Source organism: Sander lucioperca, chromosome 10, assembly GCF_008315115.2.
Source record: "Sander lucioperca isolate FBNREF2018 chromosome 10, SLUC_FBN_1.2, whole genome shotgun sequence".
NCBI classification, from domain to species: domain Eukaryota; kingdom Metazoa; phylum Chordata; class Actinopteri; order Perciformes; family Percidae; genus Sander; species Sander lucioperca.
The window spans coordinates 19958373-19983175 of NC_050182.1; the positions used below are offsets into that span (position 1 = coordinate 19958373).

Genomic DNA, 24803 nt, shown 5'->3' on the forward strand with positions numbered 1-24803 from the left:
GGAAAATAGGGTCCAAAAAAACAAAATTACCCTTTAAGACCATGTCTTTTATACATTTTACACATTCCACCCCTGATCTAAAGCATTATTATTAAATAATGAATTCAATCTTAATAAAACCATTAGTATAGAAAGTGATACCTTGCCTTAGGCCTGCAACTAACGATTATTTTCATTCAATTAATCTGTTGATTATTTTCTCAATTATTCGTTTGCCCAACAAAATGACAGAAAATTGTGAAAAATGTCGAACAGAGTTTTCCAAAGCCCAAGATGACGTCCTCAAATGTCTTGTTTGTCCACAACTCAAAGATATTACCTTTACGGTCACAGAGGAATGAAGACACTAGAACATATTCACATTTAAAGTACTCATATTATGCTCATTTTCAGGTTCATAATTGTATTTAAAAATTGTACTAGAAAAGGTTTATTTGGTTTAATTTTCAAAAAACACCATATTTGTGTTGTACTGCACATTGCTGCAGCTCCTCTTTTCACCCTGTGTGTTGAGCTCTCTGTTTTAGCTACAGAGTGAGACATCTCACTTCTGTTCCATCTTTGTTGGGAGTTGCACATGCTCAGTACCTAGGTAAGGACTACTAGCCAGTCAGAAGCAGAGTATGAGGGCGTGCCCTGACAGTACCTAGGTAAGGACTACTAGCCAGTCAGAAGCAGAGTATGAAGGCGTGCCCTGACAGTACCTAGGTAAGGACTACTAGCCAGTCAGAAGCAGAGTATGAGGGTGTGCCCTGACAGTAGCTAGGTAAGGACTACTAGCCAGTCAGAAGCAGAGTATGAGGGCGTGCCATGCTAGCAGCTAGGTGAGCATTATAACGTGTGTTACAAAGTGACCACGTTTGTCTCTGAAGTAAAGGCTGGACTACAATAGAGCTGTTTGGAGCAGTTTGTGAACAGTGTTTTCTGTTGGAGATGCTAAGTCCCTTTGGGGGGGACTTTGGGCTTTTTCTCTTTGTAAACTTATAACATGCACAAAGAAGATAACACAATAAAGGAAAGGAGAAAGCCAAAAAGCATAATATGAGCACTTTAAGAAGCTGGAATCAGAGAATGTTTACTTTTTTTAAATAAAAAATGACTCAAACCGATTAATCCCTTATCAAAACAGTTGGTGATCAATTTAGCAGTTGACAACTAATCAATTCATCTTTGCAGCTCTGATTTTGCCTCAGCTGGAGCCTTAGTTTAGCTGTACAACAGTGCTTAAAGTGACATTGTACTGAGTGATATGGTTTGGGCTGACAGCTCAGAGTTTCAGCATCCCGTCACCTCCAGAAGAATGAAGTATCGAAGATGCATTAAGAAATTTGAGCTATATCAATTTGCAGTTCTCACCGTGTTCCTCTCTGTAATCAAGGATGGAAGTACTGTACAGACCGGACCAGTCTGTACAGTACCGGACAGGACACACTGTACCGGACAGTTTAGCACTAGCGACTTCAGAGCTGTTTCTGGTTAAACAGAAACGTCTCAAAGAGGTTTTAAAGGACCATCTCTGAAGGGATTCTTTCCATAATGTTGTCAGACACTGTAGATACAAGCTGGACAATTGTCCTATTAACTTACATTGTAGCTTGTTTCTCCGTTGCTGACTGCAGCGATCTCGCTTAATACTGGACCAATGTCAAAGATTGTTGTTCCCATCAGTCACTTAATCACAAAAACATAGGAACATAGGGTCCAAGTTACCTTTTTATAAAACAACTTTCGGGTTTCCAGGTTGTGACAAAAAAAGAAAATGACTGATAGACCATATGGCCACTTACCTTATGGAAAAGGTTATGGAATAGGGCTGCAATAATCTGGATAAAGGGTGCCTCATTGGAATGTGGTAAAATAAAATGCGACATGTGACTGCATATAAAACTATATTTATTGACTCATTTAAAAAAAGACTGTACATTTTGGTGCATGAGGCAAATGAAGGCTACTGAAGCTGTCAGGGAATCAGGTGTAAACACAGGCAGTGAGCGATTAGACTGTTAAACTCCAGTGGTTTGCAGTAGCCTCAGACTAATGCCCTAAATACTAATGACTCCAGTCTCTACAGTGAGAGGAAAAGCAATAAACACATGCACAAGCATCCTGGAGACTTACTTTCGTGTTCCATAATGGTGCCTGATGCAATTATGGACCATGAGACACTAGCGTGTAATCACAATCTGTGATAACTGGTATTTCACTGGCACCGATTGGAAACATTTAGTATGCAGTAAAAACAAATACGACAATTCAATTTAAGAAAAAAAAAGATGGACAACTAAGAAAGATTAGAGAATTCATGACATTTTTTTTTTAACTTGAACTGTTGAGTGCCAGCAAAAGATGTTGCGTGACTTGCTTTGAAGCGAGAGCCTTCCACACATAATAATCTAAAAGCTTCCACCACTAGAAGAGGTACCAGGAAGACTCTAACAGCAGTCCCTGCTATCAATCCCATAAGACTATACTGTATACTGTGCTGTTCTTTCTGTGAAAGCACAGCAAGCTGACTGGATGCTTTGTGGTAACTTGGATAAAGACCGCTTTCCTGGTAGTGGTGTAGTATTAACAAGTTCATTATTATTTCATTTTATTTAGTTAGTTTGGTTAATCAGCTAGTCAAGAATTTCACAGGTAGTGGGCCGGGAAATATCAAACATGTTCCCCGCTGATCCACAAATATGGACACTTCCATACATTTTCAAAATGAAGCCTGTGTTCCTAATGCAAGAAATCCTCCCACAGCAGGATGTGTAGTAAACAGGGTCTGCAGCAGGTGAGGTGGCTGTGGATGTTGCCTGGGGGGGATGGAGTTTAGCCAATGATCCATATAGGACAACAAACAGAGACTCCTACTGTATTTAGGCCACACATAGGCCTCAAGGAACACATTTTGGTGCCGCCACCATCTAATACCGCCAGCAAAATGTTCACAATTGCTAACCATGGCATGGCTAAAGTGTCAATATGGTGACTGTGGTGGATACAGTGCTGTGGCTAGCAACTGTCAGATTTCTGACAGAGTGACACGTAAGGATTGTGCAGAGCTCTCGATAGCCAGGATGAAGGTGTCCTCGTTGGAGTAGTGCTGGATGATGTTGTCGTCCATGTTCACCAGGACCCTGAGGACCAACAAACACATTAACACGCCAGAGTGCCCTGGTTACTTTTTTTATGATTAACACTTTTTAATTGTTTTTTTAAACAACATGCAAAACATACACTTTACAACATGAACTACATATCCCCTCCCCGCCTGAAGCCTGGTCTCAGCACCTGTTGGATGGATTGCCATGAAATTAGCTTCAGACATTCATGTCTTCCACCGGATGACTTGAAGTAGATATTACCTTTCATCTACGGTTTATAACCAAATACCTGCAAAAGTAATGACATTCCCATCAGCCTCAGCTGTACTTTGTGTTCGGGTCATCCCTATGTTCACAGGGTTCTATGTTCTTGTGTTCTTGATATAAACCAACATTGTAAGAGATTGGTCATTTTCAATTTGTAAAAGAAGGAAAGGACATGGAAAGTAAAAAATCCGCTCAGTGGAAATATTAATGTCTAAAGTCAAGAACACAAATTTGAGGGCGTAGGTTTAGTATAATGTATCAGCAGGCTTTAAGCTGTAGGTGGGTGATTTCAACACATTGACCCAGGGAAACTTACATTGAACATAAAACCCTTTAAAAGGTCTCCTAATGGGCCACATTAAGAGGATATTAAGCTGGCAATAATGAGGAACCTGGGAGCATATATCTATAATGCATACGCTCTCCTTTGTGTTTAGTGCTAATTAGCAAATGTTAGCATGCTAACACACGAAAGTAAGATGGCGAACATGGTAAACATTATGCCTGCTAAACGTAGACGTCAGCATTTAGCTCAAAGCACCACTGTGTGTCATACTCTCAATAGTTTGACTCACTCACCCTTTCTTGCTTTTTTGGTAAACTTTGGCCATCTTGTCAACAGGCACTGCATATTTCTCTGAGATCTGTGAAACACAGTGACGAAAAAGAATTGTATGAATGATCTGGTGTTGACTAATCCTGTTTAGCACAATGGATGCAATGTGTTTGTCTTACTTTTCTGCCTAAAGAAGCTCAAACATTATTATAATACTTCATTAATACTCACTGCCTCCATCAATGCTTTTAGGGTTGGGGTGTGCAGCATTAAGGCATCAAACACTTCATCACACTCCTTCCTCACATAGAGCAGGACTGATGAGTCATGGAATAGAGAGGGCAATCATTCAGTTAAATAATAAGGTATGAGATCCAACATGGGTAATGAGAAAAAAGCAACATTTACAAACCTTTCCTTTCCAGTTCCACTTTGGACTTCTTGGGCTGAGGTGGACAGACATCTTCCTCAGCAACACGTGACATCCTTTTCACCAGAACACTTCTCACACACACACACACACACACACACACACCTAATTATTGTTCGACCAAAATTAAAATATATGTCTGAAAATATACATTACCATGAATCCAACATATTATTAGTAAAGATAAACCTTTTTTGTATGGAATGTATACAACATTGATGATAGGCTTACTGGACTATAGTAGGGTGACCAGACGTCCCCGGTTTCCGGGGACAGTCCCCGGTTTCGGTGACCTGTCCCCGGCTGGAGATGTCCCCGGAAATGTCCCCGGTTTTCACTGTGACTGACAGACCCGAAATTGGAATGAAATAGTCGTGCACCCTACACGCACAGGCTCAAGACAGCCAGAGCAAGCCTCAGAGCTCAGAGATGTTCTAGAATGCCCATTTTACGATGCTAAAATTACTGTTTATTTACATGGAGTCTGGTGGGTTTAGCGAACGCAATTTCGCCGACTTTTTATATTTAAAAAAGGATCTTACTCTTTAACAAAAAGATCGACCTCCTTAGAAATCCTTTCCATAATGTTGTCAGACACTTAGAATATTAATCTGAGCCTGTCAGTGGCAAAACGAGCACTTTTATGAACGTAAAAACAAGCTGGACAGTTGACGTCCTATTAACTTACATTGTAGCTTGTTCACCGTTGCCGACTGCAGCGACCTCGTTTAATACTGGACCAATCTCAAAGGAAAATATTTCCTCAATAGTTTTAATTGTATCTGATACTCAATGAGCTGTTGCAGAAACAAGCCCAGCGTGAAGCAATAAAGCAAACAAAGCTGTCAGATGAATGTAGTGCAGTAAACATGACAACATTTCCCTCTGAGGTGTAGTGGAGTACAAGTATGAAGTAGCAGCAGGGGTGATTCTAGGATCAGACCTTTAGGGGGGCTCAGCCCCTAATGAGAATGTGACACGGATACAGCGCATGCAAAAGTGTTAATCTGCGACATGAAATTACCAACTTCTTCACAACGGCACTCCTGCTCTCCCTCTGACAGACAGAGACTCAGCCAAAGGGCCAACATTATAATGTATTCTCATGTAAACTATTTATGTCAACACAGACATTTGTTAGCCAGTGTATCCCACCATAATGTTTATTATATTGCCAGATTCCAGACAATCCCACTTACTATATATATATATATATATATATATATATATATATATATATATATATATATATATATATATATATATATATATATATATATATATATATATATATATCTCTATCTATCTATCTACTGGTATGTTTCCTAGTAACATTAATGCAAAAATATGAAGAAAAAAATCTATTCAACTTGTGTGTGAATGGTTAAAATTCTGAAGTGCAAAATAGTTCAGGCTACAGCACAAATATTTCCATTCATAGATAAGAATAATCAAGTCCAACCTCTGAATTTCTTTTCGAAGTGCACCAGATTGATGCATTTAAATGTTAAAATAGACAACATTTTCTTACAGGGGAGCATGCCCATGTGACCCCCCCTGGGGCAGTGTCCCCGTTTTAAGTTTTACAAAGATAAAAACATTACCTTTTGGAGGTATTTATGCTTCTGAGCTGAAAATGTCCCCGGATTCACTGTGCCACAGTTTAACATTAAAACCATGTATACGTTTTTATTTTAATAGCTTAGCTTGTATGCACCATACAAAAAGGTATATGTAGAGGCTTTAGGCTGCCCTACACGTTATTGTTATATATATATATATATATATATATATATATATATATATATATATATATATATATATATATATATATATATATATATATATATATATATATATATATATATATGGGGTTCCGCTCTGTCTCTTTTTCAGCTAAGGGGTCCTTGGCCTAAAAACCATTGAAGACCCCTGAACTAGAGGTATGTATAATAACCGTATGATACTCACCCATCTCTGTCCACCTCTTCAGTGTTGAAAGCAAACACCTGCAAGTGGAGGAAACAGGCAACACTAGGTACACTGCAAGACTGGACAATGCCTGCACATTTCGTGTGTGTGTGTGTGTGTGTGTGTGTGTGTGTGTGTGTGTGTGTGTGTGTGTGTGTGTGTGTGTGTGTGTGTGCGCATTTTAGACAATGAGACAGGGAGGGGTCCATCACCTGCCCGGCTCTCTGCAGGTTTCCAAAGTGGACGTCAGGAATAAAGAGCACAGGCTGGGCGTCCAGGTCTATCATGGTTTTGAACAGCGTGTTATCAGCCCTCTTAAAGGGAGGCGTCTCCCCCAAGCTGCAATTTTTCCCTAATCCAGAGAGAGGGTGAACTCAACATCTGTTGCCAGGCAACCATTCCAAGTACAGATTCGATACGGTTTGATTACATTTCCCTGGCTTTTTCAGTCTTCTGCCGAGCTCTTCTATTACATTTTATGGTTTCCTGGACAGTGCTTTGTAACCTTGTTTCAGTGGATTATTTCTGTTTACAAGAGTCTATGTAATTCATAGGGCTGGGTACCGAATTCAATACTTTTTAGGCACCGACCGAATTGCCTCTAAAGTATTGAATATCGAAAAAGGAGTAAATCTCATCAGAGGCAGTGAGCCAATGAGCATGCAGCATGCTTCTACCAAGATCAAATAATGCTTGTGATGGGCTGTCTAATGTTACACGTTGTAGAGACCACGCAGGAAAAACTCTACGTTACACAGAGACGGAGCTCACGTAGTAGGAGCTGAAAAAGAAATAAAAAAGATTTGTGCCGTAAATGTGTGTAATGCAATTTCTTTTTGTTTTATAAAAACTGGAATCGAAAAAAAGTACCGTTTAGGAACCGGTATCGAAGTCACGTTATTGGTAACGAACATTTTTGAACGATACCCAGGCCTAGTAATTCATATTTAGCGAAACTGAAGAAGAATAAAAACTGTTTTGACCTTTTATCCTCTTCCTGAGCTGCTTCTTCTCCTCATCACGAAGCTTCCTCTCAGCGCCCTGTGAAACACACACAGGGTTTCTGCAGGTTTTACCAAGTCAAATTTAAGACTTTTTGAGACCTTTTTAAGACCTTTATGAATGAAATGTAAGGCCTATATCACGACTAAAAAGTACAACAAAATGCACAAAATGTCACAAAAGCACTTTCAAAAGGTAATAAATGTATTCAAATTGAATAAAAGCAACCCGGAGTAATAATAATCTGTACATATAGAGCTAATTATATTTGGATGGGTGAAAGAAATAACTACACCACAGAATTAAAAAAAAAAGACATTTCAGTATGCATTAGAGGTAGCGTTATATGGACATAGGAAAATGTAAGACCGGTTTAAAATTATTTAAGACCTAAAACAAAATACTTCAGCGAATTTAGAACTTTTTAAGGCCTAAAATTCAGACTTTTTTTTAGACTTTTTAAGACCCCACGGAAACCCTGCACACAGGGGGTAGATGGGACAGAAACCACAGAATATGTTAAGACAAAGTAAAAGTAAAGCAAAAAAAAAATCTTTCAAGTCTGCTCATGGTTGCCGGGACCAGCAGGCCATCCTCACCTTATCACAGAAGACCTTGATCTGAGCGAAGGCCCTGTGGATCGGCCGGCTGCTGCAGCTGTTGTAGCTGTAGGTGTCGATCTGGATTATCAGAGGCATCCCCTTCACGCCCTTCTGCGAGGAGAAGTCTGTGCTCAGACAGTTCACGGAGATAAAGACCTAGGAGACAAAAATAAGACGAGACAGGGACAATTTTATGGAGTTTTGTCACCTACATTAAGCAGAGATTATGATTTGGTTAAAAATATTATACAGGTAGATCCTCACAGGGGCGATTCTAGGATCAGACCTTTAGGGGGGGCTCAGCCCCTAATGAGAATGTGACACGGATACAGTGCCTTGCAAAAGTGTTACCCCCCCCCCCCCCCCCGCTAAATCATTAATTTCATTAGCCGATAATCTCTGAGCAGAACAACGTCAGCTAACGGTTTTTGACACTATGATGGAACTAAACCTGACACTTTATAAGTCACAGTAATAACGACCGGTTTGATACAATGTTCCAACATTCAGCAACTTTAGTTTCTTACATTTCAATTTGGGTTCTAATCTGCACCATGAAATGACCAACTTCTTCTCTGGGGACTACCAACCATCTCCTGCCCCCCCTCTGACAGATCAGATAGAGACTCAGCCAAAGGAGGGAGTCTGGCACAACCTCCTCTGATTGGCCAACGCTATGTTTCTGTTAACCCTTTCCTTGACTGGATATTAAACCTGGGGCCTGTTTCACAAAACCAAGATAAGGGATTAAGCCGGGATTTATCAGTTATCCTGGATGATTTAAGCCTTGACTCGGTTTCACGAAAGTGGAGGCACATAAATCACCATGGAGATTTATTCTGTGCAGCTAGCCTGCTCCCGACCAGGCTAACAGCCGGTATTTATTAATCCTGGAGCCTTTTCTAATCACCCAGCAGTGGTTTTACCCTATTGTTATCAGCCTGGATTAAAATACAACAGGTGCATATTGCTGTTCATTTAAGTACTGTTATTATTTAAAGTTGTGACCATAATTGTTTTTAATAATTATTCATGTGACAGTCATTGTTACTGTTATATTTCTGTATGCAGACTGCTGTTCATATTGTTGTTAGAAGTTTGATGAATATATTACTGCAGTTGTTGAGATAATTAGAAAAGGCTGATAACATTTCAAATGTGTTTTAAATGAAGTCTGTTACTAAGGGCAACACATACAATGCTGTACATTTCTATAGTTGACCAATGCACCTTGAATTATTTTAGTTGATACATTTTTTTTAATTCTTTAACAATAAGGATCATGTTTGTTCCTCTTCCATGTGCATTGTATTTGGCATTCGTAGCACACAAATTGTGTTGTCCAGTAAACTGGGACTATAATTTGGGAGGATTGTACAATTTGAAGAACATATCCTAATTGTACAATCCTCCCAAATTATAGTCTTAGTTCACTGGACCAGTAACTATCTAGTGATGTAGACTACTGTACATTCATGTAACAACAGTGGAGAGGACACCCCAATGGTTTTTGACCTTATGTTTTGCTGGGGGGGGAAATAACTGATTGAATATACTCTGTTCCATTCATGTTTACAGTGTGCATGGGATTATCACTTAATTATCTTTATAGTTTCTAGATTTTAGAGTCCAATTTCTTCAGTGCCTTTATTTTCTATGTCCACAAGGGAGCAAGGCATATAATATGTAGAGAAGAAACTCGTCCTCTATAAAAAAATAAAAAAAAACGCGAGAAAAAGCGTGGCAGATATAGCGCACCGACTGAATGATAGTCTAAAAATATACATTTATGAACTACTGCTCTTAACTGAATTTTTTTGCAAAAGCAAACAGCTGTACACTTTGCATTAAAAGCGAGCAGTGGAAGTTAATATGACTTAGGAAATTTATATTTTAGCCCATGAGAGAGAGGGAGGAACAGAGTGAAAGAGATATTTACGCATCATACTCTAGCATTGTAGAAAATTGATCTTCATGGTAAATTTCCTGAGTAACATTATCTTCTGCTTACTTTTAAGGCAAAGAGTACAACTGTTAATGTGTGCAAATGATTAGTAGCCTAATCCTTGAATGGAATGATGACGGTTTCAGTTCAGAGCAGTGGTCAGTAAATGTATATATTTAGGCTACGCATTCAGTCGGTCCGTGATCGTCTGCTACGCTTTCTCTCACTGTTTCATTACATTACATTCTTTTCTTTTTATACAAAAAAATGTGTTTCACATCATCATACTTCCACAAGAAGCTGCTGCTCACTCTGTATAAAGTATGTACAATGCGTATTCTCCATTTTGGCATCAGTAAATCTGTGATCGACCTCATGGTCTTTTGAGGAAAGCCGTGGACGCGCATCTATCTGAATTACTTCAGCCTGGCTCAACCTAGTCGCTCCTCCTCAGCCTGGCTTGGCCTTCGTGAAACGCACCAAGCCAGGATGCTCAGATTAGACTAGGTCAAGCCTCACTTTATCAGTTATTCTGGATTTATATATTCTGCTTTTGTGAAACAGGCCCCTGTTTCAAGCCCTTTGAACCTGTAATTGTTTGTCCTCTGTCAATAACAGACAAGTTCGCAAACTAACTTGAAGCTCTGAAATAGATTTTTTTTTTTTTTTAAGTTGTTTTTTATTATTATAATTTTTAGGGGGGCTGAGATGAAATTTAGGGGGGCTTGAGTTATTCAAATTTGTTGAAATTAGTAACAATTGGGCTAGTGGAAAATCTGATTGGCCACTAAATTAAAAAATGTACCAGCCATGTTGGCTGGTGATTAATAAAAAAATAAATGTATAGCTCTGGCTTTAAGTAATGGATAAACAGTTGAAATCAGTTGGTTAAAAGTAAGGAATATACAGTATGACCCTATTTATTGATAAATGGGTAAAATAGTTAAAAAGTAATGGATAAATGGTTGAAATACTGAGCTAAAAGTATTAACGGTTGAACTGTCCAGGTTCTGCCATTTCAAGTGGTGCAGAAGCTCGACCAAACCCAGCTAAAAAAAAAATTATGGAACGATATTCACTTTTATACAATTTATAGAGTTTAAAAAACATCCAGTTCATTATAAACTAAAATGAACACATTTGGAAGATGACGGGTGGTGTCAGGGTACCAGAGATCATCTGACAGGGCTCTGGGTGTCAGAACAGGTGCTTTCCAATATGAAAAACTTAGACAGTAATGGTCAATGAGAAAATGTCCTTCTGTCTTATTTGAAAAGTGGACACCTTTCTACAAACTAAAACCATCTCACTACTTGTATAGAATGTTTTGTAGCTGGATGGTTCATATGCAAAGAATCAAGGAAATGCATCACAACAATAACTGGTAACTTAAAGATGATAATAAAAGGGTATTACTTTATTTTAGCAAGGGGAACCCACTCGCCTGTCTTCAGCTCAGTTAGTTTTATAGCCAGTCAGATCCAGTGGAGATCTAGTTTTTTTTTTTCTTTATTTTCAATTTTAAAAATTTGCAGTTTGGTGAGCTGGGGATCTCATCGCTGCTTTTTGCGGATGATGTGGTCCTGATGGCATCATCGGCCTGTGACCTTCAGCACTCACTGGATCGGTTCGCAGCCGAGTGTGAAGCGGCTGGGATGAGGATCAGCACCTCTAAATCTGAGGCCATGGTTCTCAGCAGGAAACCGATGGAGTGCTTTCTCCAGGTAGGGAATGAGTCTTTACCCCAAGTGAAGGAGTTCAAGTACCTTGGGGTATTGTTCGCGAGTGAGGGGACAATGGAGCGGGAGATTGGTCAGAGAATCGGTGCAGCGGGTGCGGTATTACACTCAATTTATCGCACCGTTGTGACGAAAAGAGAGCTGAGCCAGAAGGCAAAGCTCTCAATCTACCGGTCAGTTTTTGTTCCTACCCTCACCTATGGTCATGAAGGCTGGGTCATGACCGAAAGAACGAGATCCAGGGTACAAGCGGCCGAAATGGGTTTCCTCAGGAGGGTGGCTGGCGTCTCCCTTAGAGATAGGGTGAGAAGCTCAGTCATCCGTGAGGAGCTCGGAGTAGAGCCGCTGCTCCTTCGCGTCGAAAGGAGCCAGTTGAGGTGGTTCGGGCATCTGGTAAGGATGCCCCCTGGGCGCCTCCCTAGGGAGGTGTTCCAGGCACGTCCAGCTGGGAGGAGGCCTCGGGGAAGACCCAGGACTAGGTGGAGGGATTATATCTCCAACCTGGCCTGGGAACGCCTCGGGATCCCCCAGTCGGAGCTGGTTAATGTGGCTCGGGAAAGGGAAGTTTGGGGTCCCCTGCTGGAGCTGCTACCCCCGCGACCCGTTACCGGATAAGCGGAAGAAGATGGATTTATTTTCAATTTTTCTCATAACAGTCACAGGAAAAAAAACGGGGTTTGTGAGGAGAGTGAAGAAAAACTGTTCTCTCAACTGTCGTGTGTCACATTACTGTGTGTAATGGACGTGTGTTGTTTTTTTTGCTATCTTTAAGAAAATAAAAAAAACTTTTGAACACGCACACACACACGGCTGCCAGAGTGCAGATTAAGGGCGTAGCATAGAGCAGCAAACACAAAAATCGTCAAGTAATATCAAAAATGGTTTCCACACCTTAAAAAGTATTTCTGTAAATTCCTTTTGTTAGATCTGGTGGAGATCTTTGTTCCCTAGTGAACCTCAACCTGATAATGATATAATGATATATAATGCAGTGATGAGTGAGAGGGTTACAGGCTCATGAGTCACAACAGCTGCAGTTCACAGGCCAGAAACTACACTCAGCCAAATGTGTCCTAATAATTCAGTCAGGGCTCCTGATGTTAAATGTTTTATATGCTGACAAATACGCTTCCAATCTATGAGAATGATACTGATTTAGAAGAAAGTGTGTATCCTGTGCTGAAATTGTGAATGACTGTTGGTTTATTATTGTTCTAGACCTCTCTGTGCCACAGCTTTTAGAAATGTGAGGTTTCACTCCAACATAACTTTTTCCTGGAGCTAAATAATGTAGCAGAGCAGAGCTGCTGAATCTTTTAAAAGCTGAGAGAGAAACCGAATTTACAAAATCTCACCCAAATCCAAGTACTATCCTATAACTCTTTTAAACCATGAAGTGTACACTGTTAACACTTTTTTTTGTTATCTTCACACATTTAACAGATTCCCATGATTAATGATGATGCCAAACCATCTAAACCAACATAAACTTCTGATGCATTTTCCAGATAAACAGGTCCGACAGCATGAGCAACAGGTCGGCAGAGATGGATAACGGTAAGATTTCTCACCGCAGCTTAACAGCAAATTTTCCCACTACGCAGCACCGTGCCTGAACCTGCAGAGGTGAGGGCTGGAAAGGCCTGGAGCACAAATGAGCCTCCTACACACCTCCACAAATTCACACCTCCACAGACCCAAGCCGTTTCAATTTCTCCAGAAGCACTGGACGTGTTGCTGCTAGTGTGTGTGTGTGTGTGTGTGTGTGTGTGTGTGTGTGTGTGTGTGGCTTTCAAATACCTTCCTAAAAAGAGAAAGGTTCATGAGGGCACTGGTAAGTGGCTGTTCAGTGCCATCCGCTCAACCAGGCACAAACAAAAACAAAAACGGCAGTCATGCTGCAAGGAGGCAGCTCATCTCCCCTACAAACACATTTCACACTCCTATTACAATGCCGATGAGGACGGTTGCTTGGCAACAGCAGAGCCATGCAGAAAAAAATATTAAATAAATAACATCCATTTGCACCAAAAAGACCCATTTTGTATGTCAGCCCGTTGGAGCCTGATTGGACATCCAATTATGTTTGTGAACCGAAAGTTCTAGGTGGCACAACGCAGAGAGAAAGAGACGCGGTAGCAGGGACATCTGAGCCCACAGCCTTCCTCACAATAACAGTATTCTTTCCCAACCTCCTCCACCTTGTTTCCAGCAGTCCTGTGTGGAGGCACAGTCAGTGTGCAGCAGCAAGGCTGCTTGTCTGTCAAAGCACTTTGGAAACTTTGTTTTTAAAGATGCTATATAAATACAGTTATTATTATTATTATTATTATTATTATTATTATTATAATAATAATGATCATCTCGTTTGTATTTGACAGCGTAGCCACACATCGACAGCCACAATCAACAGAACCAGAGTCAACCTGCTCCCCACCGAGCACTCAATCCTCGGGTTGTAATTCATATGCTGGTGAATGTTTCATTCACCCTTTGGCTCGAGAAAAATACAGAGATTTTGGAAATGAGGTTCTTTAAGCGTGACAAGATGAGTGCATTGTGGATGAAATTTATACTGCAATATTAATAAGAAAATAGTCTCGCATTGCCAGACGTTCCTCCACAGCGCTGCGGAGGAGGGTCTGGCTAGTCCAGACAGCATTCTGGGATGGGAGAAAAACGTGCTCTGGTTTATTGGTATTTCGTTAAACCAATCACAATCATCATGGGCGGAGCTAAGCGCCGGACGGAGCCACAGAGCCTCTGCAAAATAGCCTCAGGAAGGAACTTGTTTTGGTGGAACGTGTACGTTCAAAAGTAGTTTTAGTCGTGCAACAGAAAACTCAGATTGGACAGATAGTCTAGCTAGCTGTCTGGATTTACCCTGCAGAGATCTGAGGAGCAGTTAACCATAGTCCTCACAAATCCACCAGAGGTTAGAACACCAACACAGAGAAAGAGGAAGGTGACCGACATCCAGCCGAAAAGAGTGAAATCTGGCGGAATTTCCAGTGGCAATGGAGCAATCCCGGAAGTGGAACGTCGTGGATATAGACCAATTAGAAAATGACCTAATTGATGTTCAGTGTTATGAGCTGCTGTCCACTTGTATGTATTACATCAGTAAAACGTTTCGCATGTCTAAACAACATAACTAAGGGACTGTATTGGGGGGATGGGGGCATTTAGGAGAGCAATTATTTCCCCCCATCACAATTACAAGCTAACATGTTGGTCCTCAGCTCAATACTTTTTGAACTAGCCCTACAGCTGCGCTAGCGCCTCTGTGCGGCTGTAATAAGGCACTGTAGTGCTTTAAGTGAAATGCTAACGTCAACATGATAACAATGGCAATATATAGCAAGTCATAAAAAAACATGTTTAGCATTTTAGTTCACCGTGTTTACATGCAAGCATTTGCTTAAGAGCAATTTTTTTTGCAGGTATGAAGCGGCAACCTCCAGGGCTGAATAATGAAGCCAACGCAAAAATAACCGAAACTGCAGTTCATAAAGTGGCCACTTGCTCCAAAAGGGAGTCAATCCCCATAGACCCCCATGTTAAAATGCCCAACTTAATTGCAGAAATAAACATGTTCCCAGCCTGCTACAAAAAAACGGTTTAGTCTCTATAGCTAAATTCCCTCTTCATGACAACTGTGGGTGTAAAGTACTACATGACATGCCCTCGAAACGTTGCTGTTGGGTTCATTTAGAAACCCAAACTACTTGGTTAGGTTTAGGAAAAGATGATGGTTTGGTTTTAAATAAGTACATTAATCAAGGTAGTTATCTCAGGGGGCAGGTCGTGTAGTGAAGTGGGTGTGTCTTGGAGTACAGTGGGCATGTTGCGTAGCCTGCAAGACTGATATTAGACTCCTCTCGGAGCAGGCGTCACCAAGATGGCAACGGCCAGGGCCACCCACACTAAGCATCCCAATAGCTCTTCAGAAACCTATGGGTGACGTCACGGAGACTGCATCCATGTTTTATACAGTCGATGCTGTTTAGTCATTAACCAAAGTATTCGACAAATTGAAATTTTTATCTGGTGATGGCTCTAGAGATGAAATGTCTCCAAAGTTATTTCATCCCAAGGGGAACTTGAATGTCTGTCCCAAATGTTATCTGCACTGGACCAAAAACACAAAAAAGGCCAAAAGTCATCTCTACCTGCTGAGGAGACTGTTAAAAACAGTCTATCACACTGTGGTTGTGTCTGCTATCTTCTATGCAGTAGTTGGGGGAGCTGGGAACACAGAGAGGGACAAAAAACAGCTCAACAAACTGGTGCAAAGGGCTAACTCTGATCTGATCTGCCCTCTGGACACCATAGAGGAAAGGGGAGGAGGATGTTAGCTATCCTGGAATCAATCATGGGCGACACCTCTCACCCTCTGCATGAGACTGGCTTCCCTGAGCAGCTCCTTCAGCAGCAGACTGGTGCACCCTGAGGCCCCTATCCTGCACCCAGCACAGCGCAGCCCAAAACCTGATGCAAGTGTCTTTGCTAGTTTAAGACCGACACAGTTGCCAATTTCCCGTCCACGTCGTTTAAATAGCAAATGCACCTGCGGCCATCTTTGCGCCCATGGGCGGGCTGGTCTAACAGGGAGGTGTGTTCAGGTGCATTCTGGGCGTGCTGGTCGCAGTCAGACTCTTTATTCACTTTACAATATTCTGCACTGTGCATATTTATTTGTTTATTTATTGCTCTGTGTCATGTATAAATAATACATATACACAATTCCTTTGTTTTTTTTAATAGTTAATAGTGTGTACATGTTACTATTATTACTCTTATCCTTATTTTTTCTATAGTTTATATATTCTTTTCTATTTAATGAGTATTTTCCTTATTCTGTTGTGATTTTCTTGTTAAACTGCTGTATCAACGGAATTTCCCCAGTGTGGGATCAATAAAGTCTATCTTATCTTATCATAATCTATCCAACAGTTGTTAAGACATTTCACTCAAAACCAAATATGTTGACCTGGCACTAGATGAAAAGTCATAATAAAAAATAAAAATATGAAAAGATGTGGATGTTTACCAGGCAGAGAGGGTCTATTGAAAAGATGCAACTTGCATTATGGGAAGTGTAGGATCAAGTGTTTTGGAGCCTTCTTAATCACTGGAGTACTGCTTGATGAAACACAGCAAGCTGCAACAATGAATGTTCTAAAGCTTGAGAGTGTGTGTGTGTGTGTGTGTGTGTGTGTGTGTGTGTATTATTGTAGTCAGGTGTACAACAAGTATGTAGAAAATGCCAAACAATTAGAGTGGAATGAAGGTTTATGCCAAACAGTAAATATGTATCCACAAACCCAAAGAGCTCACAGCGACTTCTTACAATGAGGCTGTTTGTGGCGTTCTCATTAAGTGAGCTACAGCCACACTCTCCTGAGCCCAAAACAGCCTGAGGGCGGGCTGATGCTGTGTGTGTGTGTGTGTGTTCATGTTGTTTGCCATTTGTCTTTATCCAACTGAACACTGTTACAAAAGGTGTTATCTGAGAAGCTCCTTTCAGGGTCTATTGCAGTGTGCCCGCCCGGCCTGTCTGCCATTCAAAATAATGACCCAACAGAAAGCAAGAGGACAAAGAGGTGTGGGTGGATGGAGGGGCCTGGCCTTGCTGAAAGTAAAGAAAGTATAAATCTTGATTTTCTCCATAAGGATTTTGATTATCTAGCCATAATGTCGAAACCAAGTCGTGGTCTGTGGTACACTGATCTCCGAGGCTGTGAAACAAAGGTTTCTGCTCCTGTAAAAGCTAGAAGTCCGTATAAAAATCAACCTTGTTTCGGGAAGAAAAAAAAAGGTTTTATTGGCAATCTTATGGAGAAATACTACACTACCCACAATCCTAAGCATAACAGCCACGTCTGATTTGTCCAACTCGCTGTTACCATCTACCATCATCTCTGTAGGTATAAGTCTATGATAGTTTCTGTACACAGTCTTGTACCTTTGTCTTTTCTGCCTTTTTCAAAATGTTTTTTCGCGCCGGAACCAAAAGTTTTATGGTCATAATTCCTCTCGTAGCTGGTTGGCTCGGTTTCAGACGAAAAAAAAACTTTATATAAGCAATTTTTAAAACGTCAATGGAACAATTGAATGGGGAAAAACACTTAGGGAACCAGAGCCGCTACAAAAGTGGGCGGTCACTGCTGAGCTCTAGTGTGGTTTAATAAGCAATCTTTCCCACTAGTGGCTTTGAGTTTTGCACAAAAAGAAATAAAAATATGGGTGTGAAAGTGAAGGTAAGAGAATAAATGGGGAAAGCTATTTCATTTGTCTTGTCTCACTTGTAGATCAATCGATTCTTGCTTTGTTTCAAACAGCACATTCCCCCCTAACCTTCGTCCGTTGCTTTTTTACCTTAGCTTCTTCACTGACATCCCATGTGAAAGAGACAGCGTTGTAGGCAATTTCTTCCACGTTCCCGATCGTGCTGAAGCTCTCCTTGAAGTCGGCTGCATGTAAAGTGAAGATTAGAGGAAACCGTTTCAGTGAGTGTTAGGCTACATTTACATTGCTACATTTTGGTTTAAAAACGAATAGCTTTTGCTACGTTTACACCTCGCATTCACACTGCTCTGGCATGGCTAATGGCATTTCTTTAAACCAATCAGAATCGTCATGGGCGGCGCTAAACTCCGCACAGAGCCTCTGCAAAATAGTCGTGCGAGAGAAAACTCAGATTGGACAGATAGTCTAGCTAGCTGTCTGGATTTACCCTGCAGAGATCTGAGGAGCAGTTAACCATAGTCCTCTGAAATCCACCGAATTTAAAATTTCAACACAAAGAAAGCAGAAGGAAACAGAAAATACATGCATCCGGCAGAATGTCCTGCAGCACCGGAGCAATCCCGGAAGTGGAACACCAAGGATATAGACTACCATAGCAAGTAGTATACACGCTGCCTCCTGTTTACCGACATGTGCATGCCCAGTATACATGAATGTTGTTGAGATGTTTTGGTTTGGGCGTGGTAGTTTAAACGGAGATTAGTTCTTCTACTGGAGCTAAAACCACTTGTGTGCACGGAGATCACGTTTGGCTCAAAACTCTGCTTGAATACCAAAACTTAGAAGTGTAAATGTAGCCTTAGACGCTGACGTTTTGTGTCAGCCCTCATTTTAATATTTTTAGGGCTCTTTTAAAAATTGTGGCACAAGCAACAACACAATACAAACAAGAAATAGTGCATCACAGGTAAAACTCCCAAATAATGTACTACATAAGTAGCATTTTATAAGTTCTGTGACACAAATATATTTTTTTAAAATAAATATAAAAAAATAAAATATTTTTTATATATCTCTCTCTCTCTCTCTATCTATCTATCTCATGGTCCTTAAACACTTCAGTTAATTAAAACAAACCTGAGCGTCTGGTGGGATTGCTATTGATAACAACTCAATAGACACTGCTTTTCTTTTCTTTTTTTAATAAGTGTTCACAAGCCATAAAGGTTGGAAACCACTGGTTTAATTTCCAATTCATCACTTTAATTTATCCTACATACAGTATCAATATCATATTCTGGCATCTTTTTACCTGTGAAACAATTTTGCAACAACTCAAGTTCCAAATCAATAAAAATTCTCATAAGGCCATTGTTACCTCCAAAAACACTCAAGTTGTCATCACATGGGCTTATTTTCACCCGCATACATTGGGTTACGGATTTCACCATGGTACTGGCATGAACTTGCCACAGAGAAAAGCTCCACCGTGTCTGACATCTCTGCCTCATTCCACTGAGACCTTCAACCACAGGTTGAGGCCTGTCTCTTGCTGATCGTGCAGGATATGGCTTCAGTCCAGGCCTCCGCCTATTTCTCCTGTTAACGTTTATGCAAATGCAGACCCATTGGCTGTCTGTTCAGTGCTTGTGGAATCAAGGATTGACAAATTATTATTCAAACTGTGCGACGGGATCCTCCAGGAGACTCCTGCAGGTTTGTCACCTGCTTACTCTCCTTTTAATTCTATGGTTTTGTGGAGCTAAGGTGTCAAAATATCTGTATTTATTGTGTTACTCAAAACCAAAAGTGTGTGCCATTTTTTGAATTTGGGCCTCTTCCTGTTCTACTCACAAACCCCATCAAGCCATGCATGGATCAGGCAGGCCTGTTGACAATAATCATCTTACCAATGTCCAGGACTCTCTGTTTGGCAGTGTGCTGGCGGGAGTGCCAGTATTTCCAATTCTTCAGCTGCTCGTCTCTGCACTTGTCTTCCCCAAAGACGACCATGATAACACTCTGAAGTAGAAGCAAAGATACACAAGATATATTACAGTATAATCAGGCTAAAAAAACAAGGTAGAAATGCAAATGTGACATTTCTAAGTGTAACAAGATTTCACGCTACGCAACAATAAGCTAAATGTAAAACCCTCAACCTCTAGCACTAGCTTCCTCTCCATGAACTATCTCCTCTCCCTCACCTGTACAATACTGTCCCGCTGCAGCTCAGAGCCTCCCATGGTGCATTTCTCATTACTGGATGGGCCCCCATCAGGCCTGTGTGACGGCGTCGGTCCACTCACCCGCACTTTGCCTCTGGGCTGATGTACGGACGATCTGAAGCCGGCCTTCGACAGTGTCAAAGCGTAGAACTGGCCCCGGTTCAGGTAAGCCATGGGTCCTTCTACCTGCCGCGGCCGCAGAGACATGCTGGCCTCCAGACTGTACTGGAAGCTGCCCCTGGAAGAACACAAGCATGTGTGGGGCAAACTTGATCACGATATACAACATTTTGATTAAAAGAAAACTAAATCAGAATACATTTTTGATCTGGTTTTCTGACTGGACTAAGTAGTTGAGTGTAAATTGAGCATGAGAAGAAGTTGAAGCAAGAAGTGGTTCTTATGGCACTCGTATGCCTCTAAACAAAGAGATTCATTTCATTCATCAGGTAGTCCCAAATGCAGCAGCACAGCTTTAAATGATAGGTCTGGTGGTATGTTTCTTACTGTATACAAATCCCATGAAAAGATCAAAACTCATCAATGAATGAACAAGTATTGTGTATGAGCTCCATTGTTGTCCACACACTATTGTCCACACACACGTGTATTAATCTACAACTGAAAATAGTCCAACAAAAACTATTTACTCCTGTGAGTAACATTTGCTAAAAACTACAGTGCCCAGCTATGTTAGGAAATGACTAGGTCTTTAAAAAAAAAAAAATGTATTGTAAAAATAAAAAAATCTATGTATTTGTGTCCCAGGTTAAGAGATAGTTAATGTTCAGTAGGAATGAATAGGCTTGGGGCTGAGAGCCCCAGAAAGGCTGGGGGAGTCATAAAGTACTGAGAGGCAGACAGGTTTTGGTCTAGAACACGTGTCAAACTCAAGACCCGCGGGCCAAATCCGGCCCCTCGCAAATTCTGATCCAGCCCGCATATCAATTTAGGTTCACAATTAAATTTTGGCCCACCTAGTTGTGCGCCAAACCAAAAACATGGGAAACTGTTTTTCAACTTGCGATTACGTGACACCCAAAGCAGAATTTGGCAAATTTGCCTACTCTGAGAATCAGAAATTCCCCCAGAACCAGAGAGTTTGCATATTCAGGCTGTGAAAGAGCTCGCTGTGAGTCAGCTGTGTGATCATTGTTTTGCTTGATTTGCTAAATTCTAGGATGGCTTTGGAACTTTTTTGCTGACTTTTCTAGGGCTTTATGTGGACCAAACTGTAAGTGAGAAGACTGTATGAGACATGCAATAATTGAGTCAAAGATATTTTACTTTTTCGATGAAATAAAAGCATGTCAATAAACTCTACATGTCTGGCCCTTGATGTGATTCTCTTTTTCCAGACTGGCCCTTAGCACAATTGAGTTTGACACCCCTGGTCTAGAAGATAGAATATTGCAAGCCTTATCCTTTAAAACCTAATAAACATCCTGTGCACACATTTGAAAAAAAAAAAAACAGTGTCTGTATGTTTTAACGCTTTCACTTATCAGTAAATTTTAACTTACATTGGTAGGCTGCAGTGGAATTCATCAACTCCAGAGGAGGGACTTTTGTGATACATCTGTTAAAGAAGAATAGATACTGTGTGTTTCAGGAGGAGAAATGCTGGATACTGCCACTAATGAAGCAAAACTATCCTACAAATGTGATCCAGGTTTACAAAGCAGGACGTAAGACTACCCCCACCCCACCCCCTCTTGTGTAACAAGTCTCACCTCTCCTTCGACAGCGTCCTCATATGTGCTGTCTGGGGTGCTTCTCTGTTGATCTTTCAAGTACCCAGCGTGGGACACACAGTGGCTCTGCTGGTAAACCATCCGTATCTGATCTCCGGGTTCTCCTTGGTAGGATCCCCCAGAGCAGGACACTCCCATGGACATCTGGCCCTCTGTCTTGACCACAGCCGGAGCCGCCCCACCTCCACCTTTACCGCCTCCTGCGATGCAGATAGCTCCATACTTGGAGCCCTGATGTTCTGTAGTGGTGTTGTTGTTGTTTAGGGAAAGGTTGACAGGCATGGATCTGAGAGCGTGAAGATGGTGATCTAGTATCTCCAAGCTCCCGCAGGTTTCAGGCCCCATAGCAGAGGGGTCTGTGGGTTTAACGCCGCTGGAGGCCCGTCTCCTCTCTCTGGGAACCTGACAGGGTTATAGCAAAGTCAACTTATTATATTAGCTGTAATGGAGGGATGTAGGGGTTGCTAGGGGAAAACTCACGATTCCATACGGTTCACAATTTAAGAGTTCACGATATGGTTTTCATAACAGAACAAGCTGCGGACAAATGGCTGAAAAATATTCCTTTATTTATACATAAACTGTGCCAAACAACAGATGTGTCCTCTCATCAAAAGTGCAACTGGAATTGTATTTTATCTTAAATAACAAAAATTGAACAACTAATTAATAATTCGATTTTTAAAACAAATCTCACATCAAAATAACTAAATGAATAGAGAAAAAAAAATCTCTTCCAATAAATAAACTAAAAACACATACAGTAGTGAAGTCCAAAGTCAAACAAGTGAACTTAAAAGTAGATTACGCCCGAGGCAGTTTAAAAACACTGCAGCACAATTCACTTTTTATCTCAACCGAGTGTAATCTTAAACATTTATATCGACTTTTAACCGATTCACGATGTATCCTTACATCCCTACTGTAATGTCAAGCTTTCCACACCTTGTAGTAGTCGTAGAGCAGTCCCAGTGCTGCTGCACTGTCTTCATCTCCATTAATGCTCATCATGGCCTTAGTGGCAGCGGTCAGTGGGTTCTCCAGGTAGCTCCTCCACGCCTCATCCTCGCTGCTGACCGCTCGACGAGAGGGCACCAGCCCTTCATTTGGTACCACGACCACCAGCCGTTTACTGAGAGGACAACGGGACAATGGAAAAGACACAATAAGCCACGTCGTTACTCTAAAACCCATCTGTCATTAACAGAAGCTACGTCTGCCAAGCCACCAAGTCTGCCCCAGGCTGTTTCTCACCAAACTTCAATGGATCTGCCTGCTCCATGTGATGTGTGTTTACGTAAGTTCACCTCTGTATGTCACATTTAATTATCAATTCTGAACAGGTCAAGCTGACATGAGTTATTTCCTAAAGAAAGAATCATTCAAAAAGAGGCTGCCAAGAAGGACACACATTACACAGGCCACACAGTAGTAGGCCTACACTCTTTAATATTTACAGAAAACTTAAATATTTCAATATACACATAAAAACAGTAAAGCTTAACTAGACCTCCGATTATAGTAAGGTTTTCCTAATACACAATCACTATAATATTACCATTATATTCATTTTGGTCATTTCTGCAGTGTCTGTGGTGCATTTAGGGACTTTTATCTGTAGTACCCTATTTTATACAGTCAATGGCAGTAGCCTACCTATGGGTAGTACCACTACTTAAAACAACCCCCACTCCCTCATCAAATCATAAACTATAGAAATTAGATAGTTTAGTTAGAAGTTATTAACCGCAATATGAATGACTTTGTCTTACCTGTCGAGGTCCATGGTGCCTCCAGGACTCTCTGGTGTTTCTAGGACTTGCTTGAGAAACTGGACTTTCTAGTTAGTGCAGCTGAGTTTGTGTGGGAGGCTGAGAAAACTAGGCGTGCAAGAGGCTGGCTCTATTTAACCTCTCAATCAAAATAACCAATGAAATCCTCTGTAACCTTGCGTACTAAAATATATTCGAATGTCTTTGACGTCAGCAGGTAAAATGTGCGCATACGCTGACAAAATAAATAAATAAATAAACTACATTTCTTGCACGCGCAAGGTTTGTATCCTGTTTGGAGAAGTTGGTAAATTAAAGAGATGGGTAGGCTACTGCAGCATCCGAAGAGGGAGAGTAAACAAGGAAACGAAAGGTGCCTTGCTGATTGGATAGATGTTTCTACACAGGTGACAGTCGTTTCCCAATTGGTGTTCGGAGGGGAAGGGCGTGGCTTGAAATGCGAGAAAGGTGGACACACCGAAAATTACAACACTGGTGTACCTCATTTAAGGTACCAACTGTTTTCTACAATGAGGAAGAAAGTAGTGAATGTCGGTCAACATTCATTCTTCTCGCTCAGTTGGGCCATGGTTTAAGACTTTTTGACTGAAACTGGCAGATGAATCAGAGGTGAAGGGATTTTTACTGACAGTAACCCCTCTCCTCTTTAGTTGATGATGAGACTGTATGATTGATATAACCACACAGTAAAAATAAAAAAGAATGCCTATAGTTTTAGGGTTTGTATTAGGCTACATAGACTAATATGCCACGGACAATATATGATCTGTATCATACAGGTGTTAATATGCAGTTGGGGGAAAGTAAGTAGTGATCTGGGTAAACTTTATTGTTGCCTGTACCGTGACACCTTGTGGTAGGCATTTTATTTTGCACCATGCAAACAGAAAATGTTAGTCACAAATGTAACCCACAAATGTGGTTGGCTTTGCGCGTTATTTTAAAAACGTGTTTTGTATAGGAAAAGGGCTGCTTTACGCTCATAAACTTTGTTACATTCGTATTTGAGTTTTTATTTTATTATTTTTTCAGCTGTAAGTGGCCTTGACGCCTTTTCTTTTGCAAGAGAGGATGGAACTGGTGCTGCCTTTACGTGCCGTCAGAAATGTTCCAATCCAACCGATATACCTACACCGACCAGACACCGACAAGGTGAACGCTTTGGTCGCGAC

At 41.0% G+C, this 24803-nt stretch overlaps 1 protein-coding gene and 1 long non-coding RNA gene across 4 annotated transcripts; one reads left to right on the plus strand and one right to left on the minus strand.

The window, feature by feature from the left end:
• Window positions 1-227: 227 nt before the first annotated feature.
• Window positions 228-1180, plus strand: LOC118496032. The gene is made up of 2 exons (XR_004898491.1): window positions 228-368; window positions 1056-1180. It is a non-coding gene; the product is annotated as an uncharacterized LOC118496032 (long non-coding RNA).
• Window positions 1181-2308: 1128 nt separating this feature from the next.
• Window positions 2309-23961, minus strand: LOC116066525 (grainyhead-like protein 2 homolog). 3 transcript variants are annotated; one of them, XM_031322634.2, is made up of 15 exons: window positions 23611-23961; window positions 22784-22970; window positions 21818-22240; window positions 21608-21663; window positions 20166-20322; window positions 19767-19878; window positions 17986-18080; window positions 7918-8076; window positions 7300-7357; window positions 6529-6668; window positions 6317-6354; window positions 4328-4419; window positions 4147-4232; window positions 3939-4003; window positions 2309-3125 (listed from the first exon to the last, which is right to left on the minus strand). In XM_031322634.2, the coding sequence occupies exons 1-15, from the start codon at window positions 23622-23624 to the stop codon at window positions 3011-3013; spliced, it is 1797 nt and encodes a 598-aa protein (XP_031178494.1). In that variant the 5' UTR covers window positions 23625-23961; the 3' UTR covers window positions 2309-3010. The 3 variants fall into 3 exon arrangements, with proteins under 3 accessions (XP_031178494.1, XP_031178492.1, XP_031178493.1); XM_031322632.2 differs by having other exon boundaries at window positions 20064-20322; XM_031322633.2 differs by having other exon boundaries at window positions 4328-4416; window positions 20064-20322; window positions 23611-23960.
• Between the last annotated feature and the right edge of the window lie 842 nt (window positions 23962-24803).